Raw genomic sequence first — 27,196 nt, 5'->3', positions numbered from 1 at the left:
TGGTATCTTTGCTAGAAAACTTGCTAGTTCGAACAGAAAAAGTGCTATCACTGACGAAAAATATTATTTCTAAGAGAAATTTGTGTGTGTTCAGTAAAAGTATGTTAGTATTAGGGTAAAATATCATTACTTTGATGAGAAGGATTGTTAGTGTTAAGCAAAACTTGCTACTTCAGACAGAAAAGTTGTAATCACAATCAAAAATGTTAGTTCTACGAAAAAATTTGGTATCTTTTTAAGAAAACTTGATAGTTCGAATAGAAAAAGTGTTATCATTGACGAAAACTATTTCTAAGAAAACTTTGTGTGTGTTCAGTAAAAGTATGTTAGTATTAAGGTAAAATATCGTTACTTTGATGAGAATGTTTGTTAGTGTTAAGAAAAACTTGCTACTTCTGACAGAAAAGTTGCTATTACAATCAAAAAATGTTACTTCTAAGAACAAATTTGGTATCTTTGCTAGAAAACTTGCTAGTTCGAATAGAAAAAGTGTTATGACTGACGAAAACTATTATTTCTACGAGAAATTGTTGTTTGTTCAGTAAAAGTATGTTAGTATTATGGTAGAATGTCATTACTTTGATGAGAAGGTTTGTTATTTTTAAGCAAAACTTGCTACTTCTGACAGAAAAGTTGTTATAACAATCAAAAAATGTTACTTCTACGAAAAAATTTGGTATGTTTGGTAGAAAACTTGCTAGTTCGAACAGAAAAAGTGTTATCACTGACGAAAAATATTATTTCTAAGAGAAATTTGTGTGTGTTCAGTAAAAGTAGGTTAGTATTAAAGTAAAATATCGTTACTTTGATGAGAATGTTTGTTAGTGTTAAGCAAAACTTGCTACTTCTGACAGAAAAGTTGTTATCACAATCAAAAAAATGATACTTCTATGAAAAAATTTGGTATCTTTGCTAGAAAGTTTGCTAGTTCGAACAGAATAAGTGTTATCAGTGATGATAAATATTATTTCTAAGATAAATTTTTGTTTGTTCAGTAAAAGTATGTTAGTATTAGTGTAAAATGTTGTTACTTTGATGAGAATGTTTGTTAGTGTTAAGCAAAACTTGCTACTTCTGACAGAAAAGTTGTTATCACAATCAAAACATTACTTCTAAGAAAAAAATTTGTATCTTTGGTAGAAAATTTGCTAGTTCGAACAGAAAAAGTGTTATCACTGACGAAAAATATTATTTCTAAGAGAAATTTGTGTGTGTTCAGTAAAAGTATGTTTTTATTAAGGTAAAATATTATTACTTTGATGAGAATGTTTGTTAGTGTTAAGCAAAACTTTCTACTTCTGACAGAAAAGTTGTTATCACAATCAAAAAATGGTGCTTCTACGATAAAATTTTTTATCTTAGGTAGAAAATTTGCTAGTTCGAACAGAAAAAGTGTTATCACTGATAAAAAATATTATTTCTAAGACAACTTTCTGTGTGTTCAGTAAAAGTACGTAAGTATTAATGTAAATATCCTTACTTTGATGAGAAGGTTTGTTAGTGTTAAGAAAAACTTGCTACTTCTGACAGAAAAGTTGTTATCACAATCAAAAAATTTTATTTTTATGAAAATATTTGGTACCTTTGGTAGAAAACTTGCTAGTTTGAAAAGAAAAGTGTTATCAGTGATGAAAAATATTATTTCTAAGAGAATTTTTTGTTTGTTCAGTAAAAGTATGTTAGTATTAATGTAAAATATCATTACTTTGATGAGAAGGTTTGTTTGTGTTAAGCAAAACTTGCTACTTCTGACAGAAAATTTGTTATCACAATCAAAAAAGTTACTTCTAAGAAAAAATTTGGTATCTTTGCTAGAAAACTTGCTAGTTCGAACAGAAAAAGTGTTATCATTGACGAAAAATAATATTTCTGAGAAAAATTTGTGTGTGTTCAGTAAAAGTATGTTAGTATTAAAGTAAAATATCGTTACTTTGATGAGAATGTTTGTTAGTGTTAAGCAAAACTTGCTACTTTTGACAGAAAAGTTGTTATCACAATCAAAAAATGTTACTTCTACGAAAAAATTTGGTATCTTTGCTAGAAAACTTGCTAGTTCGAACAGAAATAGTGTTATCATTGATGACAAATATTATTTCTAAGAGAAATTTTTGTTTGTTCAGTAAAAGTATGTTAGTATTAGTGTAAAATGTCGTTACTTTGATGAGAAGGTTTGTTAGTTTTAAGCAGAACTTGCTACTTCTGACAGAAAAGTTGTTATCACAAACAAAAAATTTTACTTCTAAGAAAAAATTTGGTATCTTTGGTAGAAAACTTGCTAGTTCAAACAGAAAAAGTGTTATCATTGATGAAAAATATTATTTGTAAGAGAAATTTGCGTGTGTTCCGTAAAAGTATGCTAGTATTAAAGTAAAATATCATTACTTTGATGAGCGGGTTTGTTAGTGTTAAGCAAAACTTGCTACTTCTGACAGAAAAGTTGTTATCACAATCAAAAAATGTTACTTCTCTGAAAATATTTGGTATCTTTGGTAGAAAACTTGCTAGTTCGAACAGAAAAGTGTTATCAGTGATGAAAAATATTATTTCTAAGAGCAATTTTTGTTTGTTGGTCTTTTGGGTGTGTCGGGGGGCCTTTGGGGGCCTTTGGGTTCGGTGGCCTTGGGTGGGCTTTGTGGGGCCGGGGGGCCTGGGGCCTGTGGGGACCGGGGGGTTCCTTCGGGTTGGGGATTACTTTTTCTATCTTCCACCGAAAAATTATAATTGAACTTTAAATTTCTTTATGTCTTTGTGAAATAAAGAACTGAAGTGGAAGATTTTTGTTTTCTCTGGAAAAATTAGAATTGAAGTGTGTTCTTTTGTAAAGTTCAGAAAAGAACTTGAACTTTTCTTCACATCGTTGAGAAAATTTGAAACAGTATTTTAAATTTTTCATCATTTTGAGAAAAATCTGAACTAAAGTGGAAAGTTTTTATTTTATTTCAAAAAATAGAATTGAATAAACACTGATTTCTTTTTCATTGAGAAAATTCAGAAGAGAACTTGAACTTTTCTTCACTGCATTGAGAAAATTAAAAATTGAAATAGAACTCCTTATCTTTCGAGAAAATATTCACAGCTATGATATAGCCTTTTCTATCTACTATGGAAAAATTTAGAATTTGTAAAATTGGTTTAAGAAGCATATTAAGAAAAGAACTTGTTCTGAAATGCCTTTGAAAAGTATTGCTTGGTGTTGGAGCATTTAAAAAGCTGTAAAGTATAGTTGTGGTGAAAAAGATAAGTACTTCAAGTTGGAAAATGAGTTTAGGAGGGTGATTAAGAAAGTAACTTGCTCTGAAATGGTCTTTGAAAAGTATTTCTTGGTGTTGAGGTATCCAAAAAGCTGTAAAGTATAGTTGTGGGTGAAAAAGATAAGTACTTCAAGTTGCAAAATGGGGTTAGGTGGGACATTAACCCTTTCAGTCACGAATTTTAGCCTGGAAGGTCAAAATTAATAGAGTAGCGAAAGTCAACCATGAGATGGATAAGTACTTACCAGGAATTTTTTCAGATTTTTTTCTGAACGTCTTCTTTCTTTTCCACCATGTACTTGAGCAAGGACAGTGTGACCAAATTTATTCAAATACAGTATAAAACCAATGAAAAACTGAGACTTCAAATATAGTACAAAAAACGAGAAACTGAATTGACAATGATCCTTTTACGTTTCTTTAGGTTTGTGAAACTGTGCGAAACAGTTTCGCGATTCTTCCAGGCAAAGTGGGACGTTGCACTTGGTACACATGAACCTAGTCTTCATGATACAGGGGGCATTTTTACACCTGTTTTGGGCGGCAAATTTTTCTGGCCAATGAGCAAAGGAATCTTTCTTCACGGCGGAGCAGGGCCTACGAAATTTGAGTTTTCGTTTCCTACGATTTTCGGCAACCGAGTCTTCTTCATCACTCTCCTCCTCTTCGCTTGAAGGAAGAGATCTGGGTCGGCCTCTTCTTCTAGGAGTGTCTTCAGACATAATGAGAGTCTCTGCTATGTCGAGTCGGAAGGTGAACGAATCGACAATGTTCTTTTGTCTCATATTCTGTGCCTTGCAAATCTCGACATATTCAAGCCAACTGTTGACTACAGCAAGATCGATCAAATGGAATACGAGTCTCAAAGTCCATTTTTTTGATCGAATGAGGGTCCTATAGTAGGATACCATCTGGTCAAGCTTATCAACCCCACCCATACTCAGGTTATAAGCCGCAATAGCTTCCGGCTGCGTCACTTGTACCTCTGTCTTCATTTTCTTACACCACTTCATCACGTTTTTTACGTTGCCGCTTCCAATCATGTTAGAAGCGACTATCACCGATCTACAGTCCATCCACTTGATCAGACATACTTCTCCACTCACTAGCTCGTGGAACGCCCCCTTCCTTTCTTTTTCAGAGACGTATCAGATTCCAACTTTGCGCCAAGAACTCTATTCGCTCTGATCGTGCCGGTGCCATACATACTTTTCCGTTCAAGCTCTTCAAGGAGCGGAATACTCGTAAAAAAGTTGTCAAAGAATATTTTCGTATGCGGGCGAAGCTGGACGCGACCAGCAAGAGCTAGTACCATTCCAGGTCCCAGTCCGAACTGCTTCTGCTCTTCCGTCAGGATAGTTTTCTTACCCTGGTAAACATCAAAAGTGAGTATGATGCCGTTACTGTTACAAAGCATAAAGATTTTTATGCCCCACGGTGTTGGCTTCCCCCTGATATACTGTTTTATGTCCAATGCACCGGTGTACGGCACCATTTGCTCGTCGACTGATACATACTCAGAAGGTACGATGCTTTCTGTCTTTTTCAGGACCCGGTCTATAACCGGACGAACCTTCCATACGCGATCGGTGTTCTCCGGGTCTTTAGAGAGGATATCTACCAGATGAAACAAATTTCGGAGACGCGAAAACCTATTGAAGTTCATGGCGTCTGCTATTAGAGGTATCCGAGTCCGACTACCCCAGTACATGCGATACCTTGGGAATTTAAAAGCACTCATCGCTATATGAATACCTATGAACCTTCTTATTTCAGAGGCTGTTGTACCCAAACTTGAGCCGGTTTTCTGTACAGAATAAAGATTGGTCATCTCGGCGGCTAACTCATAAAATTCACTATCAAAATATTCTTTGAAGTAGTCTATAGGCTCCTCGGGACCAAGTGGCGGCGGCGCCGGGTCGGCATTGTTGATAACTTTCGAGAAGATCGCATTCTTCCATACGAGTCTGCGTTTTCGATTTTTCGGAGGCGGGGGGAGGAGCGGCTCATCATCCTCAACTTCCGATAATGAATCTTCATCCGTATCGTGTGGCTGCGATAGATTTACTGACGCCCAATCTTCACCTTCGTCATCTGAGTTTGGTAGGTCCGATAACTCTGAAAGGTCTGAGTCGATCGCGTCCAAGACATTCAGTATGTCAGCGTGACGAACTCGACGTGGTCGATCATTGGATGGACCTGGAAAAGAAGATAGTGAGTCGCTTTTACAGAAAAACGACATGACAGGAAAAAGTTATAACAGATTTTTTCAAATAATAAAAAAAAAATTATTTTCCTCTGACTGTACCATATATTCTGCTATTTAAATAGAAAAGTTAGTATCAAGTCACACTGTCCTTACCCAGGAACACGCTACTTCGAAAAAATCTGCGGCATCTATCCAACGCACTAGCGAGGTAAACTTTTTTAATAGATGGGGTAACTAACTGAAAAGGACAAATGAACCCCTTTTTTCGCGTATTTTAATGGTAAATCTGGTAAAAAAAATGCATGAAAACATACCTGGTAGATCCATTCTTTCGAGTACGGATGTGCAACAACTTCAAAATACTGCTAAAAATCAGAATTTAGCATCATCGGTTTGAAACTTTGCCAGTGTCTTTTCGCATTACTTATTATTATGGAGCGCATACTCGAGTATCGCTGCCATCTACAGGGTCCAAGAAGACCAAGCGAAGCTGTGATGTTCTCATGTGAGAACATGGTGACTGAAAGGGTTAAGAAAGTAACTTGCTCTGAAATGGTCTTTGAAAAGTATTTCTTGGTGTTGAGGTATCCAAAAAGCTGTAAAGTATAGTTGTGGGTGAAAAAGATAAGTACTTCAAGTTGGAAAATGGGTTTAGTAGTGACATTAAGAAAGTAAATTTCTCTGAAATGGTCTTTGAAATGTATTTATTGGTGTTGAGGTAACCAAAAAGCTGTAAAGTATAGTTGTGGATGAAAAAGATAAGTACTTCAAGTTGGAAAATGGGTTTAAGAGGGACATTAAGAAAGTAACTTGCTCTGAAATGCCTTTTGAAAGGTTTTTCTTGGTGTTGAGGTATCCAAAAAGCTGTAAAGTATAGTTGTGGATGAAAAAGATAAGTACTTCAAGTTGGAAAATGGGTTTACGAGGGACATTAAGAAAGTAACTTTCTCTGAAATGCAATTTGAAAGGTATTTCTTGGTGTTGAGGTAACCAAAAAGCTGTAATGTATAGTTGTGGTTGAAAAAGATAAGTACTTCAAGTTGCAAAATGGGTTTAGCAGGGACATTCAGAAAGTAACTTGCTCTGAAATGTTCTTTGTAAAGTATTTCTCGGTGTTTAGTTATCCAAAAAGATGTAAAGTATATTTGTGTGTGAAAATGATAAGTACTTGAAGTTGGAAAATGGATTTAGGAGGGACGTTAAGAAAGTAACTTGCTCTGAAATGGTCTTTGAAATGTATTTCTTGGTGTTGAGGTAACCAAGAAGCTGTAAAGTATAGTTGTGGGTGAAAAAGATAAGTACTTCAAGTTGGAAAATGGGTGTAGGAGGGACGTTAAGAAAGTAACTTGCTCTGAAATGGTCTTTGAAAAGTATTTCTTGGTGTTGAGGTATCCAAAAGCTGTAAAGTACAGTTGTGGGTGAAAAAGATAAGTATTTCAAGTTGCAAAATGGGTTTAGGATGAACATTAAGAAAGTAACTTGCTCTGAAATCGTCTTTCAAAAGTACTTCTTGGTGTTGAGGTATCCAAAAAGCTGTAAAGTATAATTTTGGGTGAAAAAGATAAGTATTTCAAGTTGGAAAATGGGTTTAGGAGGAACATTAAGAAAGCAAATTGCTCTGAAATGGTCTTTGAAAAGTATTTCTTGGTGTTGGGACACTCAAAAAGCTGTAAAGTATAGTTGTGGGTGAAAAAGATAAGTACTTCAAGTTGGAAAATGGGTTTAGGAGGGACATTAAGAAAGTAACTTGGAAAATGGGTTTAGGAGGGACATTAAGAGTAACTTGACATTAAGTAACTTGCTTGTCTTAGTCGATTACGTCATTCTATGCCCATAAATGAATTCCCGTCATGACCTTCTGATAGGGTTTTACCGATTATGTAATCAATTTCTCAGAAATCCATTTGTCCTAGTTGATTACGTCATTCTATGCCCATAAATGGATTCCCGTCAGGACCTCCTGATAGGGTTCTACCGATTATGTAATCAATTTCTCAGAAATCCAATTCTCTTAGTCGATTACGTAATTCTATGCCCATAAATTAATTCCCGTCATGACCTTTTGATAGGGTTCTACCGACTATGTAATCAATTTCTCAGAAATCCATTTGTCCTAGTTGATTATGTCATTCTATGCCCATAAATGGATTCCCGTCATGACCTTCTGATTGGGTTCTACCGATTATGTAATCAATTTCTCAGAAATCCATTTGTCCTAGTTGATTACGTCATTCTTTGCCCATAAATGGATTCCCGTCACGAGCTCCTTATAGGGTTCAACCGATTATGTAATCCATTTCTAGGGAATTCTCTCCCTTAGATTACGTAAACAATATATCTCTTCCCCACCTTCCCCTTAGAAAAAACAAATTAATTCGCCTTTCTTGAATCAACAATTCCCTTTAGAAACAACAAATTAATTCCCATTTCGTGACATATCAAACAATCTTGACATCACCTGTGAGACATTATTAAACTTCGCCTGGAAACAATTTGATTAATGATTGACAGTACCTGTCAGACATTATTAAACTTTGCCCGGAAACAATTTGATTAATGACTGACAGCACAGGTGTTCCAAATTCCCAATCGCTTTAATTAACCACGTGTTTTCCCTAATGACTCTATGCACATGGCCAAAACAGCAACAACAACAAAATCGACCTTGGAAATTTAGGTCATTGACACCATTAACCACGTGTTCTCCCTAATGACTCTATGCACATGGCCAAAACAACAACAACAACAATTGTCCTGTTCGGAGTAGCGCCCCCCTTTCTAAGACATTCGCTGAGAGCGTGCACTTACAACAACAACAACAAATAAATCGACCTTGACATTCGCTGAGAGCGTGCACTTGCCCAAAACAACAACATCGACCTTGGAAAAAGAGGTCATTGACCCCATTAACCACGTGTTCTCCCTAGGGACTCTATGCCCATATTTGGTCTTAAAAAAAGTTGTAGGTGGCAGCACATGTGTTCGTTCTGTATTCAATAAGGCATCTCTACTAATAGGGCACTAGAACTTTTAATTTCCGTTCTATTGAGCCCTCCTACGATATTCTAGGAGCACTGGGTCAATACGATTACCCCTGGGGAAAAGAAAAAAAACAAACAAATAAACACACACCCGTGATCTTTCTTCTGGCAAAAAATGCAAAATTCCACATTTTTGTAGATAGGAGCTTGAAACCTCTACAGTAGGGTTCTCTAATACGCTGAATATGATGGTGTGATTTTCATTAAGATTCTGTAATTTTTAGGGGGTCTTTGCCACTTTTTTCGAAAATCAGTCGAATATTCTCAGGCGCTTAACTTTTGATTGGTAATATTAATCTTGATGCAACTTATATATTTGAAATCAGAATTAAAATCTAATTCTTTTGATGTATCTATTGGTACCAAAATTCCGTTTTTTAGAGTTTCTGTTACCATTGAGCCGGGTCGCTCCTTACTTACAGTTCGTTACCACGAACTGTTTGATTTTAAGCCAGGACAGTTGATTTCTAATGATTAGTTCTGCTGTGTGATATTTTGAGCGATTAAAAAGTACGAAAATTCTTTTAGAAATTTCTTACAAGTGAAATTTCTGTTTCTCCTTGGTTCAGCCATAGGTAAGCTGGTGAGGACCAATGAGAGCTATTTATGTAGTAAAGAGTAGTTACATATGTAGGTAAGTCTAACACAAACAGCTTTCTTTGATTTTAGTGATTAATTCAGGTATACCTTCAGTACAGCCTTTGTTGACATAACTTACAGCAAAAATTTAAAAAAACCTCACGCGTATAATTAACGTAATATAAGGACAAGAACTTCAAGAGTAAGTCGATTTTTACTTTATATGTAACTTCCACAATAACTGTACCAGTGCAGCGGTTTATATTTCTAATAGCAATATTGAGTTATCAATATACAACCTTCTTGAATTACAATTTTTTATAAGTAATCCCGGTAAAAATTTAGAACTGGGACAAAAGTCAAATTTTAGCGTTTAATCCCGGTGAAAATTTAGAACTGGGACAAAAGTCAACTTTTAGCGTAGAAAGTGAAGTATAGAGGAGGGACAACCCTCCTCACATACGTAATAATTTCTGTTCGTATTAAGTTTTATTATTGCTCCTTACTTTCAGTTGAAAAAACTTTTTTTAAATTTCTGATAATTTTTTTAAATGATACCAAGAAATCTAGATCTCTTTCCACGGGAAGATCCTCTAGACAATACAATCCCAGTGGAAATTTACTCTGGACAATTACAATTAACATTTCCACACATAAAATTAAGTCGGGAAAGAGAAAGTAAGACAAATAAAAAGAACTTCGCTTAGGAATTTTGGCGAATTCCCCCATTGCAAAATTTCCCCTGAAAAGTTCACCCCCTCCCGCGGAAACTTCCCTCCCCATGAAAAATTTCTCCCCTGCCAAGTTCCCCAACATAAAAATTCAACCTCCCCCTACCCGAAAAATGTATGTATATTGGTCAGATAAAAAGGGCACTCGATCTTTTAATTTCCGTTCAAATAAGCCCTGTCCCGCTATTCCAAGATCACTGGTTCGATCAGCTTACGCCTGTGAAAAAAATAACACGCATCCGTAATCATTCTCTTGGCAAAAAATACAAAATTCCATATTTTTGAACAAGGGAGCTGGAAACCTGTACAGCAGGGTTATCTGACACACTGAATCTGATGCTGTGATTTCCATTAAGATTCCTTGACTTTTACGAGTCATTTCCCCCTTTTTTCTAAAATGAAGTAAATTGTCTCAGGGGCATAGCCTTGTATGGATAAAACTAAACCTTAAAATTCTTATATATTTCGAATCAACAGAATAAGCAGAATCTTTTGATATACTTTTTGATATCAAATTTCCGTTTTCACAGTTTCGGTTACTATAGAGCTGCGTCGCTCTTTACTTACTGTTCGTTACCACGAACTGTATGATATCAAATTAAACTGCTTGCAGAGGCAAATACGAAATTATCCTCTTCTATCGTAGCAGTTCCTAGAGTTGATGACGCCAAGGGTAAAATGAATTACTGTGCCCCCCTCCCGACTTAATCATAAATAAAAAGCCCCACTAGTGGTATCCTCCCAGCCACGGTGCCCGGGGCAGCTTTTTCTGGTCACCCCTGCTGTTTTTGAACAACCCTGTATCGAAGTTTTACATAAACATCTTTAAAGTCTATTCTAACTAAGTTTTATGTGACCAAAAAACACATGCAAGACTTAACAAATGTAGCTCTATTTCTTTTTTGATTTAAGTATCAGCCTTGTGGGGAATTCTTTCAATGAATATTAATTTTTATAGATGGTGGTTTCGTCATCACTCAGTTTGAATAGCAAAATGGGAAACATCTTAACGAGTTCTTTCAAAATCAAGTAATCGAGGGCATCTAATACACAGAATCGTAAATAGCCAAATCTTTCTTAAAGACTTGACACAGTTGCTGCCTAGTAGATCAGCGGAACCAAACCTAACCAGGCTATCATATGGTTTGCAAAAAACTATTGAAAAGTGGGCTAAAAAGAGGTCAAATGGAAATCTATAAAAAAAATTTATCCTCGCTCTGGCCGAAAGTAAAACTAAAAATAAAATAAAAATGTCATTTTGCAGGTGACAACCGCGTTTACACCCTTAGTAGTGAACCAGAAATTTGTGTTTTCTTTTTAGTTCTTGCTAACTCCAGGAAGAGTCCAAATTGAGATGAACCTGGACAAACCTGCACTGCGATCCGGAGAAAGACTGATAATGAGTGTTGCCATTTCAAATACGACCAACAAAACAGTTAAGAAAATAAAGGTAATTCTAGTTTTTCAGCTTGCTTATATTAGGAAATACAATAGAACTATTTCTTCATTTAAGGCTTGTTTGTCAAGCACAACAACAAGAGGGGCCAAGTCTAGATGAAGAAGTGCATTTGGGTCTTGGCTCTCCTCTTCATAATCAGCAGATATTTACAACTTTCCCCTTACTTATGGATAATTTCATATAGCGACTCTGTATTTTTCTGGTTAAATTTCAATGCCTAGAATAAAAGGTCATGTTCCTGGCGAAGCATTGTATTTTGCGACAAGCCTGCGGCAGTGACTTGCATCTAAAGAAAATGAAACTGAGAATTTTGAGAAGTCAATTTTCTTTTATGTTCAAATTGAAGTTCATCATGGTTCTAATTTAAAAAAAAAAAAAAATACACTTAACTCAATTCTTTGTGCATTGATGCATGTTTGGGCCCGTAATAATTGCATACTCTAATTACAACACGGTCTTCTGTCTTCTCCAATTTCCAAACCGCCCGCAACTAACAATAAAATAAATACAACTTCTCCTCCACTCACACCCCTTGAATTATCACATTAATTTATAATCAATGATAATATTATCAAAATATTCTAAATATCATAATAAAATAAATAAATATAAAAAATTTTATCTTTTAGATAATTTTTCACATTCTTTTTAAGGGTGATATACATGAAATCAGCTCTTGCGGAAGTGCATTACATTTCCTAACATACGCAATTCTAGGAGAAATTTCTGACCTAGCTGTCTCTGTCGGGGCATGTAAATGTCTTATGACTATCGTCTATTTAAATAATGGATTTGTAATGTTGGTGTGAATAAACTTTTAAAAGGTGATGGGAGTGTTCTTGAAAAATAACTGAAACAAAAAACGATACACGATAGTATGTAAAGTGATGGCATTGATAGTCTGTTCAGTGCTGGACCTAAAATTGGAAATATTTTGGTCTGAAGTGAGTTTAGTCTCAGTAAATTTGTCTTTAATTGGTTACTGAGTGTTCTCAAGATTCCAAGGTTCCTTGAAAGCATCGTCTCGACACTTGCTATGCGGTGTCTGGACGAGAGGTTTTCTTCGATTAAAACCCTAGATGGTCAATTAAAAATGGACTTATATTTTACGTTCAATAAGCTCTCTCCTGATTTTCTAGGACCTTCAGTTTGATATGATTACCCAGGGGAAAAATAAATCAAAAACACATAAAAATGCATCTACAATCTCTCTTCTGGAAAAAATAATACAGAATTCCACATTTTGTAGATTGGAGCTTGAAACCGCTACAGCAGGGTTCTCTGATATGATGAATCTAATTAAGCGATTTTCACTAAGATCGCTTGCTTTTTTGTGGGTGCTTCCTCCTATTCTCAAAAATCAGTAAAATTTTCTCAGTTTCATAGCTGTTGGTGGTAACAATAACCTGGATACATTGTATATACCTAGAATTATCCCAAACGCCAATTCTATTCATATGTCGATTGTCATCAAATTCTATTTTTAGTTTTGGTGACTATTGGCCCAAGTCACTCCTTACTTACAGTTTGTTATCACGATTCACATTTCGTCATCACCTACAAGACTCATTAATTTACTAATTTATTTTAAGTATTTCTTTTTTTAGCTTTTTCAGTTTAATTCAAATTTCATCCTTAATTCCATTGAACTATTTAAAATAGCAGTTGTGCTCAATGTTGATCTCCACGTGTTTACGTGTTATTCTGTCTAACTGTACCGAACTTAAAATACAATGAAACTTGGATTAGACTGACAGCAGCTCTAAAAACCAATTAGACAGAGCTTTGCTAATAAGGATGAAATTAGAATCTGTTGCTATAGTAGTGTACAAGTTGCACAACTAACTACTCAATGGTAGTTAGTTAAGAATGTTAGTCAGAAATCCAAATATAATGACATCCAAGTAAATATATAGATCACAATAATTAATGAATGATTTTGTAAAATTCAGTTTGAAGTCGTTTATTTCTACAGCTTATTGATTATTATAGATACAATTTTGACTAATTCCAACTGGGGAGTTTAGTATACTCTTTGATGAAGAGTTGCTTATACAGGGACTTCCTTTTGACAGGGGCCTGTAAGCAGTGGCGTCAATTCACGAAATAGTAGGGTTAGAACCCAGTGCGTTTCTGTTATGGGTATACAATATTTGAACGGTATAGAAATATGTATGGAAACATGCAACAGGATTCCAACAACGCACATTTGACAAGCATAACTAATGTTCACAAAACTACAAACCAGCCAGCGATCAATATTACTAAATCAAGAAATATAATAGAAAAAATGCAGTCAGTATTGTTGTAACCCACGAATCTTCGGTAACTAGCCGGAATCTTTTGCTTATAGACCGTGTGGCATGGCTGAGAATTAGTTGCTGTGCATACCATTACCCCTTTGGGCCAAAAACCATCAAAATTAATTTGAATCTTTAAGCATCTTTATCAAAACGATAATCAATAGTTGCCAATTTGAAAGGGGCGACTACATTTTTCCACGAAGTACTTTCTATAAAAGAAAATTCAATTTTTCCTCGGCCAATCCATCCTCTCTTGTCCTTTTACTGGGCATGTTTGCTGTTCATTCTTTAAAACTATACCAAAAAAGACCAAAGTCTTTTATAGCCTCAAAGGGTTTTCCTAAGCCTTGATTTTGTGTGTATATCGGTGAATAAGAAAAAACACAGCTTTTTTGTAGACACTATCATGACATAAAAATTTTAAAAGACTCTCTAATCCCTTAAACTAGGTGTTTTTTTCCAAGACCACACTGCATTTCTATGACGAACAAAAAACCGTTCAAATGGGGATAATTCCATTTATTGGACAGTGAAAACAGATACAAAAGTCTGCATATTTCGACCACATATACAGCGATCGTCATCACTAGATATACTAAAGCATTAAAACTAAAATATTTATAGAGAACAAAATAATTACTTCCGGTTAATATTCTCACTGAAAGGGACCTCCTTCGAAAAGAATAAAAAAATATTTGTTCAAAACTTAAATCCATGATAGGAAACAACCCCCGGGCTCCTTATTTTGAATGCTTTGCATGATCTTTATCGAATCTGGTGATATAATATTATCAACATCAAAAAGCAAAGAATAAGGCTTTGGTATTCTAGAAGGCCAGCTACAGTGGTTTTCTCCTGTGAAAAGGTTCATTGTTAAATGATGAGCGTTGGCCGTCCGTTATATTTTATGTTTATTCTCTCTCTTAAAAAAGTTTTTACAATAGATGTTTGAATAAGTTCCATCTCTTTAGTTGAACAGCCTTAATAAAATATGTGTTTTCCTTGTTGTAGGATGTGCTTAAAAGAAGATTATTACATTAATGTAGACTTGCAGAAAACATTCTTGTTGATGAATAGCAACAGTTTAATTTTGAAGCAGAAAAGTTATTCATCTGGTTCATTATGGAAAAACAACTTTCAGTATGCATAAAGCTTGTTCAATTTCTTTCCATTGAATTCAAACATTATATTAAAGTTTAACGATGTATCCATCCTTCAAGTCGAGCTTCAATGGCTTGGTATTGGTAATGTGTATCAAATTAATTTTTTTTTTTTTTATAAACACGGAAGGTATCACGGATAGCTCATATGAACTAATATAGAATTCTGCTGACACAATGTTGCTCCATAACGAAAGGAATGATCAGTAGACTTATAATTATCTTCAACAAAATCGGTTTCGACTATCAGGAGGGCTCCATAGTTGGTGCCTCGTGGTATCTACTAAGCTTTAGTTCCGAAATTGGGGCTATCAGCTATTATGTAGCTGACTAGAACCAACGGCTGTAGTAATTCACGTTTTTTTTTCGTTTTTTTTCTGTCAATTTTTGCTTATTTTGATGAATGAGAAATGGATACAGCTGTACCAATGTATCCATTGGTATTTTTTCATTGGTAAGCTACATAGGAATTGCGCATTAATTTAGTTTGAGGGAATTTATTTTAGGTGGCAAAAGGGGGCAAGAAACACGTCATTAAAGTAATAAAAATTTGAAAATTATAGCGATAATCGTAAAATATTGCGATTTTGTTGAAGAAGCATTTGCTTGAAGTCACAAACCTTGGCGTTTTGAGGAGATGGGGTAACCCTACCTAGTCAAATGAGTATAAAGGCCCAGTATCCATAAATTATGCAAACCTATCCTGGAGACGCATCCTTGGCAAGAACTTATCTAGTGATGAGCCCAAACTTAGAGAAAGCCGTAACTTTAGACCTTATTGGTAAATATTCCAAGAATCAAATACAATCTTGTTTTAGGATATAGTATACTTTTTATCTTGACAAATCATTACATCTGAGATTATTCATATTGATTTTTCAGTGTAAGCTGTTGCAGTGTTCCGAGATGTCCTTTGCTTCTGGAAGAAGAAGAGTACCGATAGCAACACTGACCACGCAAGAAGGGTGCCCCATATTACCAGGCTCATCTCTTCAAAGAGTAAGAGTTTAACTAAATTCTTTAATGTTAAGTTTCGGATTTTGTATTCTTTTCGATCAGATTTCTTGGAGAACAAACTATGAAATATACTACACGCTTAGCACAGCGTATGGATATGGAAACAACATTTCAAGTGCCATAGATCCAAAATATATTTTTCATCTGGTTCTTCTTATTCAAGAAATTTTTTATTAACCAAAAGGTTATCACGTCTGCTTTAAATACAGTAGGTCTCTATTTCGGTTCCGATGGAACAACCTTTTTTTGCATTTGGTCTTTGCTGCAATAAAAGAGTAAATCAGTGAAAAATGGCAATGATAAATGACACAAGAATACAAAAAAAAGGGTGAGGGAGATTTTTTGAGAAAAAGAGGGGTATTTAGTGGTACAGTGATGCGAAGAAGTACTAAGAAAAAAAACCAGATGTTATATCAAGAACATTTTTTTCTTTGTCATGTTCTATATCTGTTGGATATTTTTTTTGAGGGGGCGGGGGATTCAATAGGCTATAGAATTTATGAGCCTGAATGAACTCTAAATCAATATTTCAAGCGCCTTCCCTCTCGAAAATCTTTCATAGGGTTTTTTGTTCGAGATCCCAATACTGAGCTTAGAACCAAAGCAGATATTTGGCGTTCTCATAGCTTCCTAGTCGCGCAATTTCAGGGCTCTTGATATTTTTTGCGAAAAAGTATTTTGTCTTAGGACTGAAATTCTGACTAAAAACAAATTAAAATTGTATTGCGTAAAATATTAAAATTGTATATAAGATTAAGATAGACTTACCAAAGAACTATCTCATAATCATCTCGGGTGATTATTATAGGTAATTAATTCAGTAACAATAACATTTTTACAGTGTACCATTGTGTGCCAACTAAAGTTCTAACTGTTATGGGAAGGCTTACGATTTTTGTCATGGAGAGGGAGGGGCTGTGTAGCATCAAAAATTGTACTTTAATGCCAAAACTTTCAACAGTTTCCTAAGAGCATTTAGATTAATACAGAGGGGGGGGGGATTTTCGCTAGCCTCCCTCAATTTAGTGGAATTATTTTGGACTAAGTATTCAATCAGTGTGCTGAGGAAGCAACAGCTACTTTTTGGGAAAATCATGAACATTGGCAGAAAACGTTAGTTTTAAGAAATCGCAGCACTGTGAAAAAATTTTTGACTCTAGCTAAACATGGTTTTATGGGGGCAGCAACCTCCCTTATGTGTAAAAGATTATTTTTTAATGTACACAACAAATATAGCACGACTGAGCCCTTATTTTTATGTATTTTAATTCAAAAGTTAAACTTTAGTGTAAAGAGTTAGGCCTTGTTTGTAAATTAAATAAAAAGGTTTTTAATGAAATTAAAAGTGAAGTTAAAACGCGAAACAACCGGAAATTACCCTATATATGACAGGGACTACCAACCCCTCCAACCCCTATTCGTTGTACTAAATTCGAGTTGTTTTTTTTTTTATCGCGATGCCACAAGAATAAAGGCTTTTGGCAAGAGAGCAATTTGATAAGAAGTTTATAATTCTTATCACCATGCTTCGAGAATGGAAGGGCTAGGTACTTGCATTAGATTTTGTACTATAAAAACTTCAGTTGAAATGTTTTGCAAGGTGATGGGTTGATAAACACAACGAATAACCAGCTGTCTATATTTACTACATTCTAAAGTTCTTTCAGGAAAGTTCTAGCCAAACATTAGCATAATGATTCTGAGGCTGAAGGGGGGAATCTCCCTCATAAATAAGATAATTTCGCTTTGGTGTCAGTTTTAATATATGTTACTTTTAACAGCAGTCTTTACTTTCACATGGAAAAAAAACTTTTCTTTTTTTTTGTTAGTAAAGCTCAAGTATCCCAACAAGACAAATGATAATTTTTTACGAATTCCTTAAAGAAGCCTTTCAATAATAACCTGTCCATTGCTTTTGTTGGAATTGTTTCATTTTGTTTGTTACTTTTTTTTGTCTCTCCCCTAGTAAATTGTATCGATTTTTCTTATGTCGTGAAGTTATCATAAGACCTTACTCTAAATAGCAATAACTTCTTATTATAGCAATAAATATGAATGTGGAATCTTTGGGGGCTCACCCTCCTACAAATAACTTCGTTACCATAAAATACTCTTCATTTATTTCAAAAAACAAAATTGCTTTATAGAGCGTTATTTTCGCTATTAATATTATAAACGAAGACCGAAGTTGGGGTAGATGTAGGTTTGTGGGTCACTCCTATCCACTCCTGATAGGATGGCTGCGTTCACTAGTGTTTACAATAACCAAGCCCATCAAGTTTTGAACTTGCACGTATATTTTTCTCAGTTCCATTTTTATTCAGAAGAAAATTAGAATTAAATCCCAATTGAAAGCTTTTCCTAAAAAAGAAGTGACTTCTTTATATGTTCTTGGTGTTTTCCTTAGTATTTACGTTGAAGGATGTTCCTTATTTGGCTTATTTTCTTCACTAATTTTTTTCTAATTCAGTACCGGTACCAGTTTAGCTGTACGTCTATTTTCTCACCTGCACCTATATTTCTTTTAGAGCCAATGTTCTTAGAGGAGGAAATTAAAATTGATTTCTAACTCGAAGCTTTTCTTAGAAAGGACAGGATTTCCTTATCAGGTTTTCCTTTGTTTTCTTTTTTTACTTCAACAGGTCTTCCTGATTTCGCTTACTTTCCTTATAGTTTACAATTTCTTCTGTTTGTAAGAGACGATATTTAAGTTTTAAAACAAATCTCAGTAGACCCAAGGAAGTAAAATCGGATGTGCTATATTTTTAATTCTCGGAGTTAATGGGGGGGGGGGTCTCCCGTAGCGAAGAGGTAGAAACATAAAACTGTATTTTAATCCCATTTCCAAGTTTTCCCATTTTGCGTCTTGAAAGTCTTGTAAGGTAAAGGAGATGGAAAAACTACCGCTGTGACGCTTTAATTGGTTATTAGGGGATAGAACATGGACAAATACCTAATACACACAGCAGTACACACATAAATAAATAATGAAACTTATAAAGCCTGTTGGGCCATTCAAAGTAGAAGGAGACTAGAATAACCTGCCCTAGGTGCCGTGATTAGTGATGACATGGCCAAGATTCGCTTTAAAGGTGGTGTCAGTAGTCATTTACTACTTCCCGTATAATTTTTCGTGGGGAGGAAATTTATTTTGACGAAGGTGTCACCTGCCCTTGGATCAGCAATCCTGCTAATGATGATGGCGAGTGAAAGGGAAGCTTATATTAATCAATCTAAATAGTGTTTTTTAACGAGAATATTGTCAATCTGGTTTTTTGCTCACAAAAAAAAACAAAAACAGAGGAATATTTTTGGGTAATGAAGAATCACTGTAGCACGTAGTGTCGATTTGGCTATTGGACATGTTCTTGTTAGATCTTGATAAGTTTATTTGTTTGGCCTTTATTTCGGGCTTTTGTACTTACTAGTAGAATTTTATTTCCTTTCTTAAGTTCTACTGCAATACCTCATCAGTTGGAGAATTGAACCGCAATGCTTCTCGTTTGCTTAGGAATAGATGGCGTGAAATGATGCTAAGGTTGATTTTGACACTTTGTTTGACAATTGTCCAAAACATTTTATTAGTGTCAACCAAAATATTGCGAAACGTAATAGCTTATCTGCTACTACTACTACTACCAGCAACACATGTAGCACAATTTGCCTGAGTTCACACAGCTACGCACGCTCATCCTTCACCCCAATCTATTCAAAGCATCCCTCTTTACAACATCCCAAGAAGGTCCAATATCCAGTAAGTCTTTCCTTGTGACCTCGTTCCACCCCAGTCAGGACGATGCCTTTTTCGTTTTGTCCTGTATGGTTGACCAAAAAAGCAATCTTTGGCAATCTGTCATAGTTAATTTAAAAAGGGTTTTGATCAATCATTGATTTAGAATCGATCAATTTTCGTCTCATTGTTTGTATGCGATCTAACCCTGCTAAGTACATGCCTATGTGTAAGTTTTAATGCGTCATATAATGCTTACAAACCACTTATGACTTTGTTAAATATGTAAAATAATCAACATTACAACGATGAATATAGTTATTTCAACAGCATGAACATCTTAAACTTTCAACTTTACTGTTAATTTGGATTATATTGTCGATTGGAGAATTTACCTTTGATATACGGAAAACTCTTGTGTGCAATCTAAGAAACACCAAAATATTTCTCAATTCTTGCCTGCACCCATATCAATGAGCTCTGTTCCTTGATAATTTCTTGTAAACAAGCTTTCACAGCCATAATGTAAAAACTTTATAGCGGTACACAATAAACATGCATATGAAGACCAGAAAAACACAAAAATGAGCCTGAAAAAAAAGTAAAGAAAAAAACACGAAAACAAATCAAACAACTAAAAACAAAACTAAACCTGAAAAACAAAACAAAAATAGCAATGAAAAAAATAAAACAATACAAAGCATAATTCATCATTTGAAAAAAAAGAACAACTTTTGACTAAGCTGCAATACTTCAAAAGAGGTTAATGGACATTCAATATAAAACTTAGATTAACAGTCATTCTACTAAAAGTGAGTAAAGCTCTATCAATCGATTTCTTTCGTCTTTTCTTGTCTGATCTAGACACAACATGTTTAGCAGTTTGAGCTTTTTTTTTCAAAATTTTTCACATCTTTTTTCTCACTTACAGATATAATTGGGAAATAGTGATGTGGTATCAGAATTTAATTTAATTCTAAATTAGAATTATAATTTAGTTCTATTGGATCTACACATTTTCTCCTTGATGGCTTGAGCACGAGCATACTCAAAACTCAAACTAAACGCTCAAAACTACAACAAAATTACAAAATCAAAACTGCTACTAACTGAAAATGACAGTAAAAATTAAACAAAATAAGCCGTTTGGTAATATAAAGGTACTATTTAGTACTTTAAAAGTACTATAAATGTGCTTTATAGTACTATATAAAGGTCACTTACAATACTATAAAGGTAAATATGTACTAAAAAACCGATCTATTTCTGTTGATGCTTGAATTATGCAGGTGTATCTTAGTTTTGAAAAGATTTTGGAAGAAGATTTCAGCTGGATGGGCAGACGAATCTGGAGGGGCGACCGATGTCTGGGAGGGGAAGTTGCCCCCCCCCCCAGTCCCATAGCAAATTACGCCCCTAACCAATAAAAAACCAATGAAAATACCCAAAAAAGGCATGTTTCAACGAAAATACAGAAAAAAGGTATCTTTAAGAGTCTAGGGGATGTGGCAAAAAATCTAGATAGGGCAAGTTCCCACTCCCTCCATCCACTGAATTTCCATCATTGGTAGCCATGACAAGCTCAATTACTTTATTCTGTTAAATAGCACATCGCTCAAAATAAGCTTATTCTTCGTTTAACTCTTCACTCCAGTTTTTGCCTACGCCTCATCAACACACAATGGTCAAAAGCAAAGGCAGTGCTTATTTCTAGAAGGAGCTAAATGTTTCCTCCTTTAACACAAGCGCAATAATAAGCAGTTAAACCCCCTAGCAAAGAAACACACTCAAAATGACACATACAAGAATTGAAACAGCTACCATCTTTAACTTCTTACAACTATTACACCACGAAATGGCGATTGTGAATTTTTATCATTCCTGTCACAACTGTTTGTCCCATGCTACTAAACAATTAGAAACCTATTCTATTTTTAGAATTTCACACTCTTTCCGAATCTCGCCATGATTCGTTTCAAAGAAGGTTTGGTTTATGAGGCAGCTTTAAAAGGTCAACCTGAGAAACTCGCTGCTACAACTTGCTTTCCCAACTCAAATCCTCGAGATGGTTTCGCCATTCTTGTTTCGTATGTGGCTAGGGTAAGTAAGAACATTATGCTTTCTAGTTACCTCTAAATTTTGAATCAAATTGGATAATTAGCTTTGCAGTAAATTCTCCTTACATTTATTTAATTTTTTTAGTTTCGGCGGAAAATTGAAGAAAATAGTTTATTTTTGACATTTTAAAAGTAACGATATCCTAGCATAGGGATATAATTTTTCTTAGTTAATGGGTGAACTAATTCGTTCATTGGCTATAATTTCCCCTGTATTTGCATTATTCATCGAAATTATCCGATTTCCTCTTAACAATAAACTAAAGCCACTTTGAATTTTTTGTTTATTGTTCTGAAGTTTAAAATAAATTTATCATATTTATTTTAATAAATTGGTCTAAGAGCTGTTTTCTGGGTGTACATAATTATAACTGAAAGCAATAACTTAAGTAACTAATGATCATGATATAATAATAACTAACAATAAAAACATAATAATAACTTAAGTTTAGTTATTCTACTTAAGAGAGTCTACTTCTCGGGAGTGCGTCTCTGGATTCGATCCACTTTGATATTGAACTCTTCGTTTTATGTTGTTATTAAATAAAAAAAACAAGTTTTTTAAACTGAAAGTAAGGAGCGATATTAAAACTTAAAACGAACAGAAATTATTCCGTATATAAAAGGGACTGTCCCCTCCTCAACGCCTCGCTCTTTACGCTAAAGTTTTTTATTGTTTTAAAAAATAAAGTTGTGAGACAGAGTCAAACTTTAGCATAAAGAGCGAGGCATTGAGGAGGGGACAGCCCCTTTCATATGCGGAATAATTTCTGTTCGTTATAAGTTTTAGTGTCGCTCCTTACTTTCAGTTCAAAAAACTTGTTTTTTGTATTTAATTTCTGATCGTTTTTTAGTTAATGCAGCTTTTATTTTGGCTCACCATCATTGAATAAGAAAACAAAATTTGCATAAAAATTTTACTTTTCTTTTGCTAAATGGCTGTCTCTAAATTTGGTTCTGACGTAATTTACAAATTAACTTACGTAACGAACTTCTATACTCGTATATTTTTCTTCTGGCAAAAAATACAAAGTTGCAGATTTTTTCAGATATGAGCTTGAAACCTATGTTATAGGGTTTTCTGATATGCTGAATCTGAAGGTGTGATTTTCATTAAAATTCTTTCACTTTTAGGGGATGTTTCCCCCCTCTTTAAAAAATCAGCTAAATTTTCTCAGGCTCGTAGCCTTTGATGAGTAATAATAAACTTAATAAAATTAATATATTTATAATCAGCATTATAAGCCCATTATTTTTATACATTTTTTTACATAAAAGTTCCGTTTTTTAAAGTTTCGCTAAATCTTGCGCCGCATTGATTGTTTTTTTTTTATTGTTTTTTTTTATTACGTAAATTTCATTAAGTATATTATGGGGTTCTCCCCAAATTAAGAACCACGCAATTTAATTTAAAAGTAAAAAAAAAATATTTATTAACAAAACCATGAATCACAAAGGTTGTTTAATTAGAATAGATAGCTCTTTTAAAAGCGCTAAAAAAAAATGTAGCGTAAGGAGTAGGGTATTGACTTGGGGGAGAACCCCCTCATATACGTAATAATTTCTATTCATTTTAAGTTCTAATGTTGCTTGTTACTTTCAGTTGAAAAAACCTGTTTTTTTTATTTAATTTCTGATCGTTTTTTAAATAATGCTTGGAAATCCAGCGCCCCCTTCATAGAAATGTCCCTTACCCCAAAGAAACATCCTCCACGGACAGATCCTCCCGAGTAACTCCCTCCTCCAGCCCCCTTCCCCCCCACCAGAAAAAAATTCTTCCTGAAAATATCTGTATACTTCCCAATAACCAATACAATATGTAAGCAATGGGCAAAGTTCATAACTTGCAGCCCTTCCCCTGGGAACTGTGGGAGATTAAGTCATCGTAAAAGACATATTTATTAGATTTTCGACTATGCTGAACAAAATGGCAATCTCAAAATTTTAATTGGGTGATTTTGAGAAAAAATTAGCGTGGGAGGGGGCCTAGTTGCCCCCCATTTTTTTGATCACTTAAAAAGGGCACTAGAACTTTTAATTTCCGTTCCAATGAGCCCTCCTACGATATTCTAGGAGCACTGGGTCAATACGATTACCCGTGGGGAAAAGAAAAAAAACAAAAAAAAACAGACAAACAAATAAACACGCACCCGTGATCTTTCTTCTGGCAAAAAATGCAAAATTCCACATTTTTGTAGATAGGAACTTGAAACCTCTACAGTAGGGTTCTCTGATACGCTGAATATTATGGAATGAATTTCATTAAGGTTCTATAACTTTTAGGGGGTCTTTCCCCCCTTTTTCGAAAATCAGCCAAATTTTCTCAGGCGCGTAACTTTTGATGGGTAAAATTAAACATGATGAAACTTATATATTTGAAATCAGAATTAAAATCTGATTCTTTTGATGTATCTATTGGTGCCAAAATTCCGTTTTTTAGAGTTTCGGTTACCATTGAGCCGGGTCGCTCCTTACTTACAGTTCGTTACCACGAACTGTTTGATGATTCACTTCTTAATTTATGGCAGTAATCTTTGTTGATTCTTCTTTTTGTAAGTTACTACATCTTTACCTCAAATTACCATTTTTGGTGGATTAAAAACTTGTCCAAAAAGAACAGTAGATATAAATTGTAAAATAAATAAAGATTGTTTCCTATATATGATTTTAATGATTAAATTGATAGGGAATATAATGCATACAATAAAATGATATTAAATCATAAATATTAGTATTATTTGCATTTTTATTTTGATTGATGTATCTTAAGGAAGGAGTTGACTGTTACGTTAGTGCTAGCAGGGTATATGATGTTCCAGTTATTTTTTTTTTATTATTATTTAACTCTTTCTTAGATTAATGTAAGTTTTGTTGTTGTTTTTTTGTGTTTTTTTTTTGTGCATTTGTTTTATTAACCGTCCTCAATATCATGCCATGGCATATGGAGGAGATGTGGTTGTGTTAAGTCTTTGTTAATATTTGATATCAAATAAATAAGTAAAATCATTGCGTAAAAATAAACAAAGAAACTCGTAAAATGGATTTTATTCAGTTTCTTTGCTAGTTCAAGCCGTGTTGACATCAAATTCCGTGTTGACATCATTCCGTGTTGACATCATTCCGTGTTGACATATTCCGTGTTGACATCAAATCCCAATTAAACATATCTCTAGAACGACCAATCTCTAAGCATTGGCTATCTTTTAATCTTACCACCTTCTAAGGTATATACTTCGTGTGGGCCCTTATCTGTTCTTGCATTCACCCGTTTTCCAAAACAGAAAACGAAAGAAAAATTCATTGGGCTCTCAACAGCCCAATGATTTTCCCCTGTTCTTTTCCTGGCCATAGTACCTTACGGGGGAGTTTTATATTGAAGTGTATTTTGTTGAGTTTATTTATTGAATAAATTGATTGATTGATTGATTGAACAATCTGATAACTATCACTGACCACCAATGGCAAAGGTGAAACCAAATTTATGACTGTACTGGTCACTAAGTCAACCATATTTCTACTCAGTTAGCACTGGCCCGGATTGCTCGTTTTCCTTATTTACCACAATATACTCATAAATGATTTTATATATCATCTGACGGATGCTATAGCCCCAATACAAAACATAAATTTCAATAAAGCGTTCGTCTGAACCAGTTCCTTGAGTTGTGTGGCAGCCCCATCTAACATGACCACAGCATGGCTGCTGCCGTCTTTCCTAAGAAGATTTGGGATACTCTCTACGCTCCTTCGTCAACATATTGGTACTGCTGATGGAGTTTCAGTGAAAAAATATAACAAGAAATCTCATTGCTTTTTGTTCTTAGATAAAACTGTATCTGGGTCCAATGCAAGATATAGCAGCAGAAGTACCTTTTATCCTGACACACGCTCCGTCTTCACCTGTTCCAACTGGAGACGATGGAAAGCCAGTGGCACCTGTAAAACCTAAATTTGTCAGGTATTTAACAGCTATTTTTACATCCTTGAGAAACTTAGATTTGGAAAACGAAGCCAAGGCATACCCTTTTAGGTAAATCATTTTTATTCAAAAAAAAAGGATAAAAGAATAAACTCATTTGGAATTAAACTGATTACTATTTTCCCTTTAATGCCTTGGTTAAAAGTGTTATCAGTCACTTACATATTCAGAAATTTTAATTTTATTCATAAATTGTTTGGAAAGTAAAAATTAGGATTAAACTCAAGAAATCAATGTCCAGGATCAAGGTGAATATTAACATCCAGGATGTTGCATAAAACCTGCCATCCATGATATATATCAATCAGAAAAATTATTACTAGTTATAGATGGGACATTAGAGTATTGTATTTCCTTTACTGCAAATTCCTTTTATGTTTAGCTCATTGGCATTGGAACCGAAAGACTATTCGCATTTTTAGGGCTACTTATATATTGACATCTTGTAATAAATTGGATGCCAAGCTAAAAGAAAAGGCTTGACTGTGGTTAGGTTATTTTCTTTCTCTCCTGCAATTATTTTGATTTGTATTGTTTTTTTTTATATTTGATATAGTTTTGTATGTGTTTTCTTTTTTTTTTATCTTTTGTTACTCCGCTTTATTACAATGTTAGTGGTTCAAATATAAATTATTATTAATTGTTATTACTATGCTCTTATACAACTGTGATACAAAGGGCCCTAACCGATTAAGAAAAAATTATATAAATTATGAAATGTATAATCTTTTGTGTTTATTTCTTCATACAAATTTGATAAATTACAGTTATTCAAATAGTGCCAATTTCGTCCAAGTTATCTACGATAATAAAAAGGCATTGTACACAAGTAAATTAAAGGAGAAGTGCACAATTATAGGAGAAGTACAGTGTACTCACCTTTACAGGAGATCGGGAAGATTGATAAATATGTTTCTTTTTTTGTCATGATTATTCAGGTTTATTTTTCCTCTAAAAGTTTTGATATTTTTCTTTAGGCAAGGCCGTATCCAGGGGGGGTTGGGGGTGTCTCCCCAAAAAATTTTGTCCGACTTCTAAAAATAGTATCAAAAATGCATATAAACAAATTATTATGCTTTTTATACAGTTTTATTTGTACCCCCTCCCCCAAACAAAAATCCTGGATATACCCATGGCCCTACGATTTTGATGTTTCAGCATAATATGACAATTTTCCTATTAGCTGGTAACTGGGATTCAGCTTTATCCATCTATAAAATTAAATTTTTGAAGTTGCTTTGCATTAATTTTTTCAAGATCGAAAGTGCATTACTAAGTTTTGATTTGCGATGACAGAATACGTTGACAGAAATAACTTATGCTCCATGAATGGATATATATGAAACAAATGATTTTTGTTACAGCTGGACCGTTGTTGGAAACCGTATGTTTTACAGGGAGCATAAGACTCCAGGACCAAGTGTACCTAAAAGGAATGTTTTTATATACATATATACGAAAAAAAAACTGTATCAAAAGTACAATCTTCCGATTATTTTTGTAAGTGAGAAAGACGATATCGTACTTAAAAAAAAAAATAATAATTACAAATTTCTTGGCCCCTCATAAGAATTTTCAACATAAAATTATTGTAAATTTTTTTCTGCGACAGTATTTCGC

The 27,196-nt window shown here is 34.3% G+C and overlaps 1 protein-coding gene across 1 annotated transcript in view; it reads left to right on the top strand.

Annotated features, from left to right (window-relative positions):
* The window catches only part of LOC148941513 (arrestin homolog), a 201,028-nt gene that overhangs the window by 158,079 nt on the left and 15,753 nt on the right, over positions 1-27,196 (top strand). Inside the window, exons 6-9 of the mRNA XM_089104007.1 lie at positions 11,133-11,261; positions 15,616-15,732; positions 21,419-21,580; positions 25,422-25,555. Of these exons, the coding sequence (XP_088960133.1) occupies positions 11,133-11,261; positions 15,616-15,732; positions 21,419-21,580; positions 25,422-25,555 (542 nt within the window). The remainder of the gene's footprint in view (positions 1-11,132; positions 11,262-15,615; positions 15,733-21,418; positions 21,581-25,421; positions 25,556-27,196) is intronic.

This window comes from Artemia sp. Qi Xiang Cuo, chromosome 18 (assembly GCF_049724085.1).
Source record: "Artemia sp. Qi Xiang Cuo chromosome 18, ASM4972408v1, whole genome shotgun sequence".
NCBI lineage: Eukaryota > Metazoa > Arthropoda > Branchiopoda > Anostraca > Artemiidae > Artemia > Artemia sp. Qi Xiang Cuo.
Note: the sequence above shows the minus strand (reverse complement) of the source record. Positions and strands in the feature narration are given on the sequence as shown.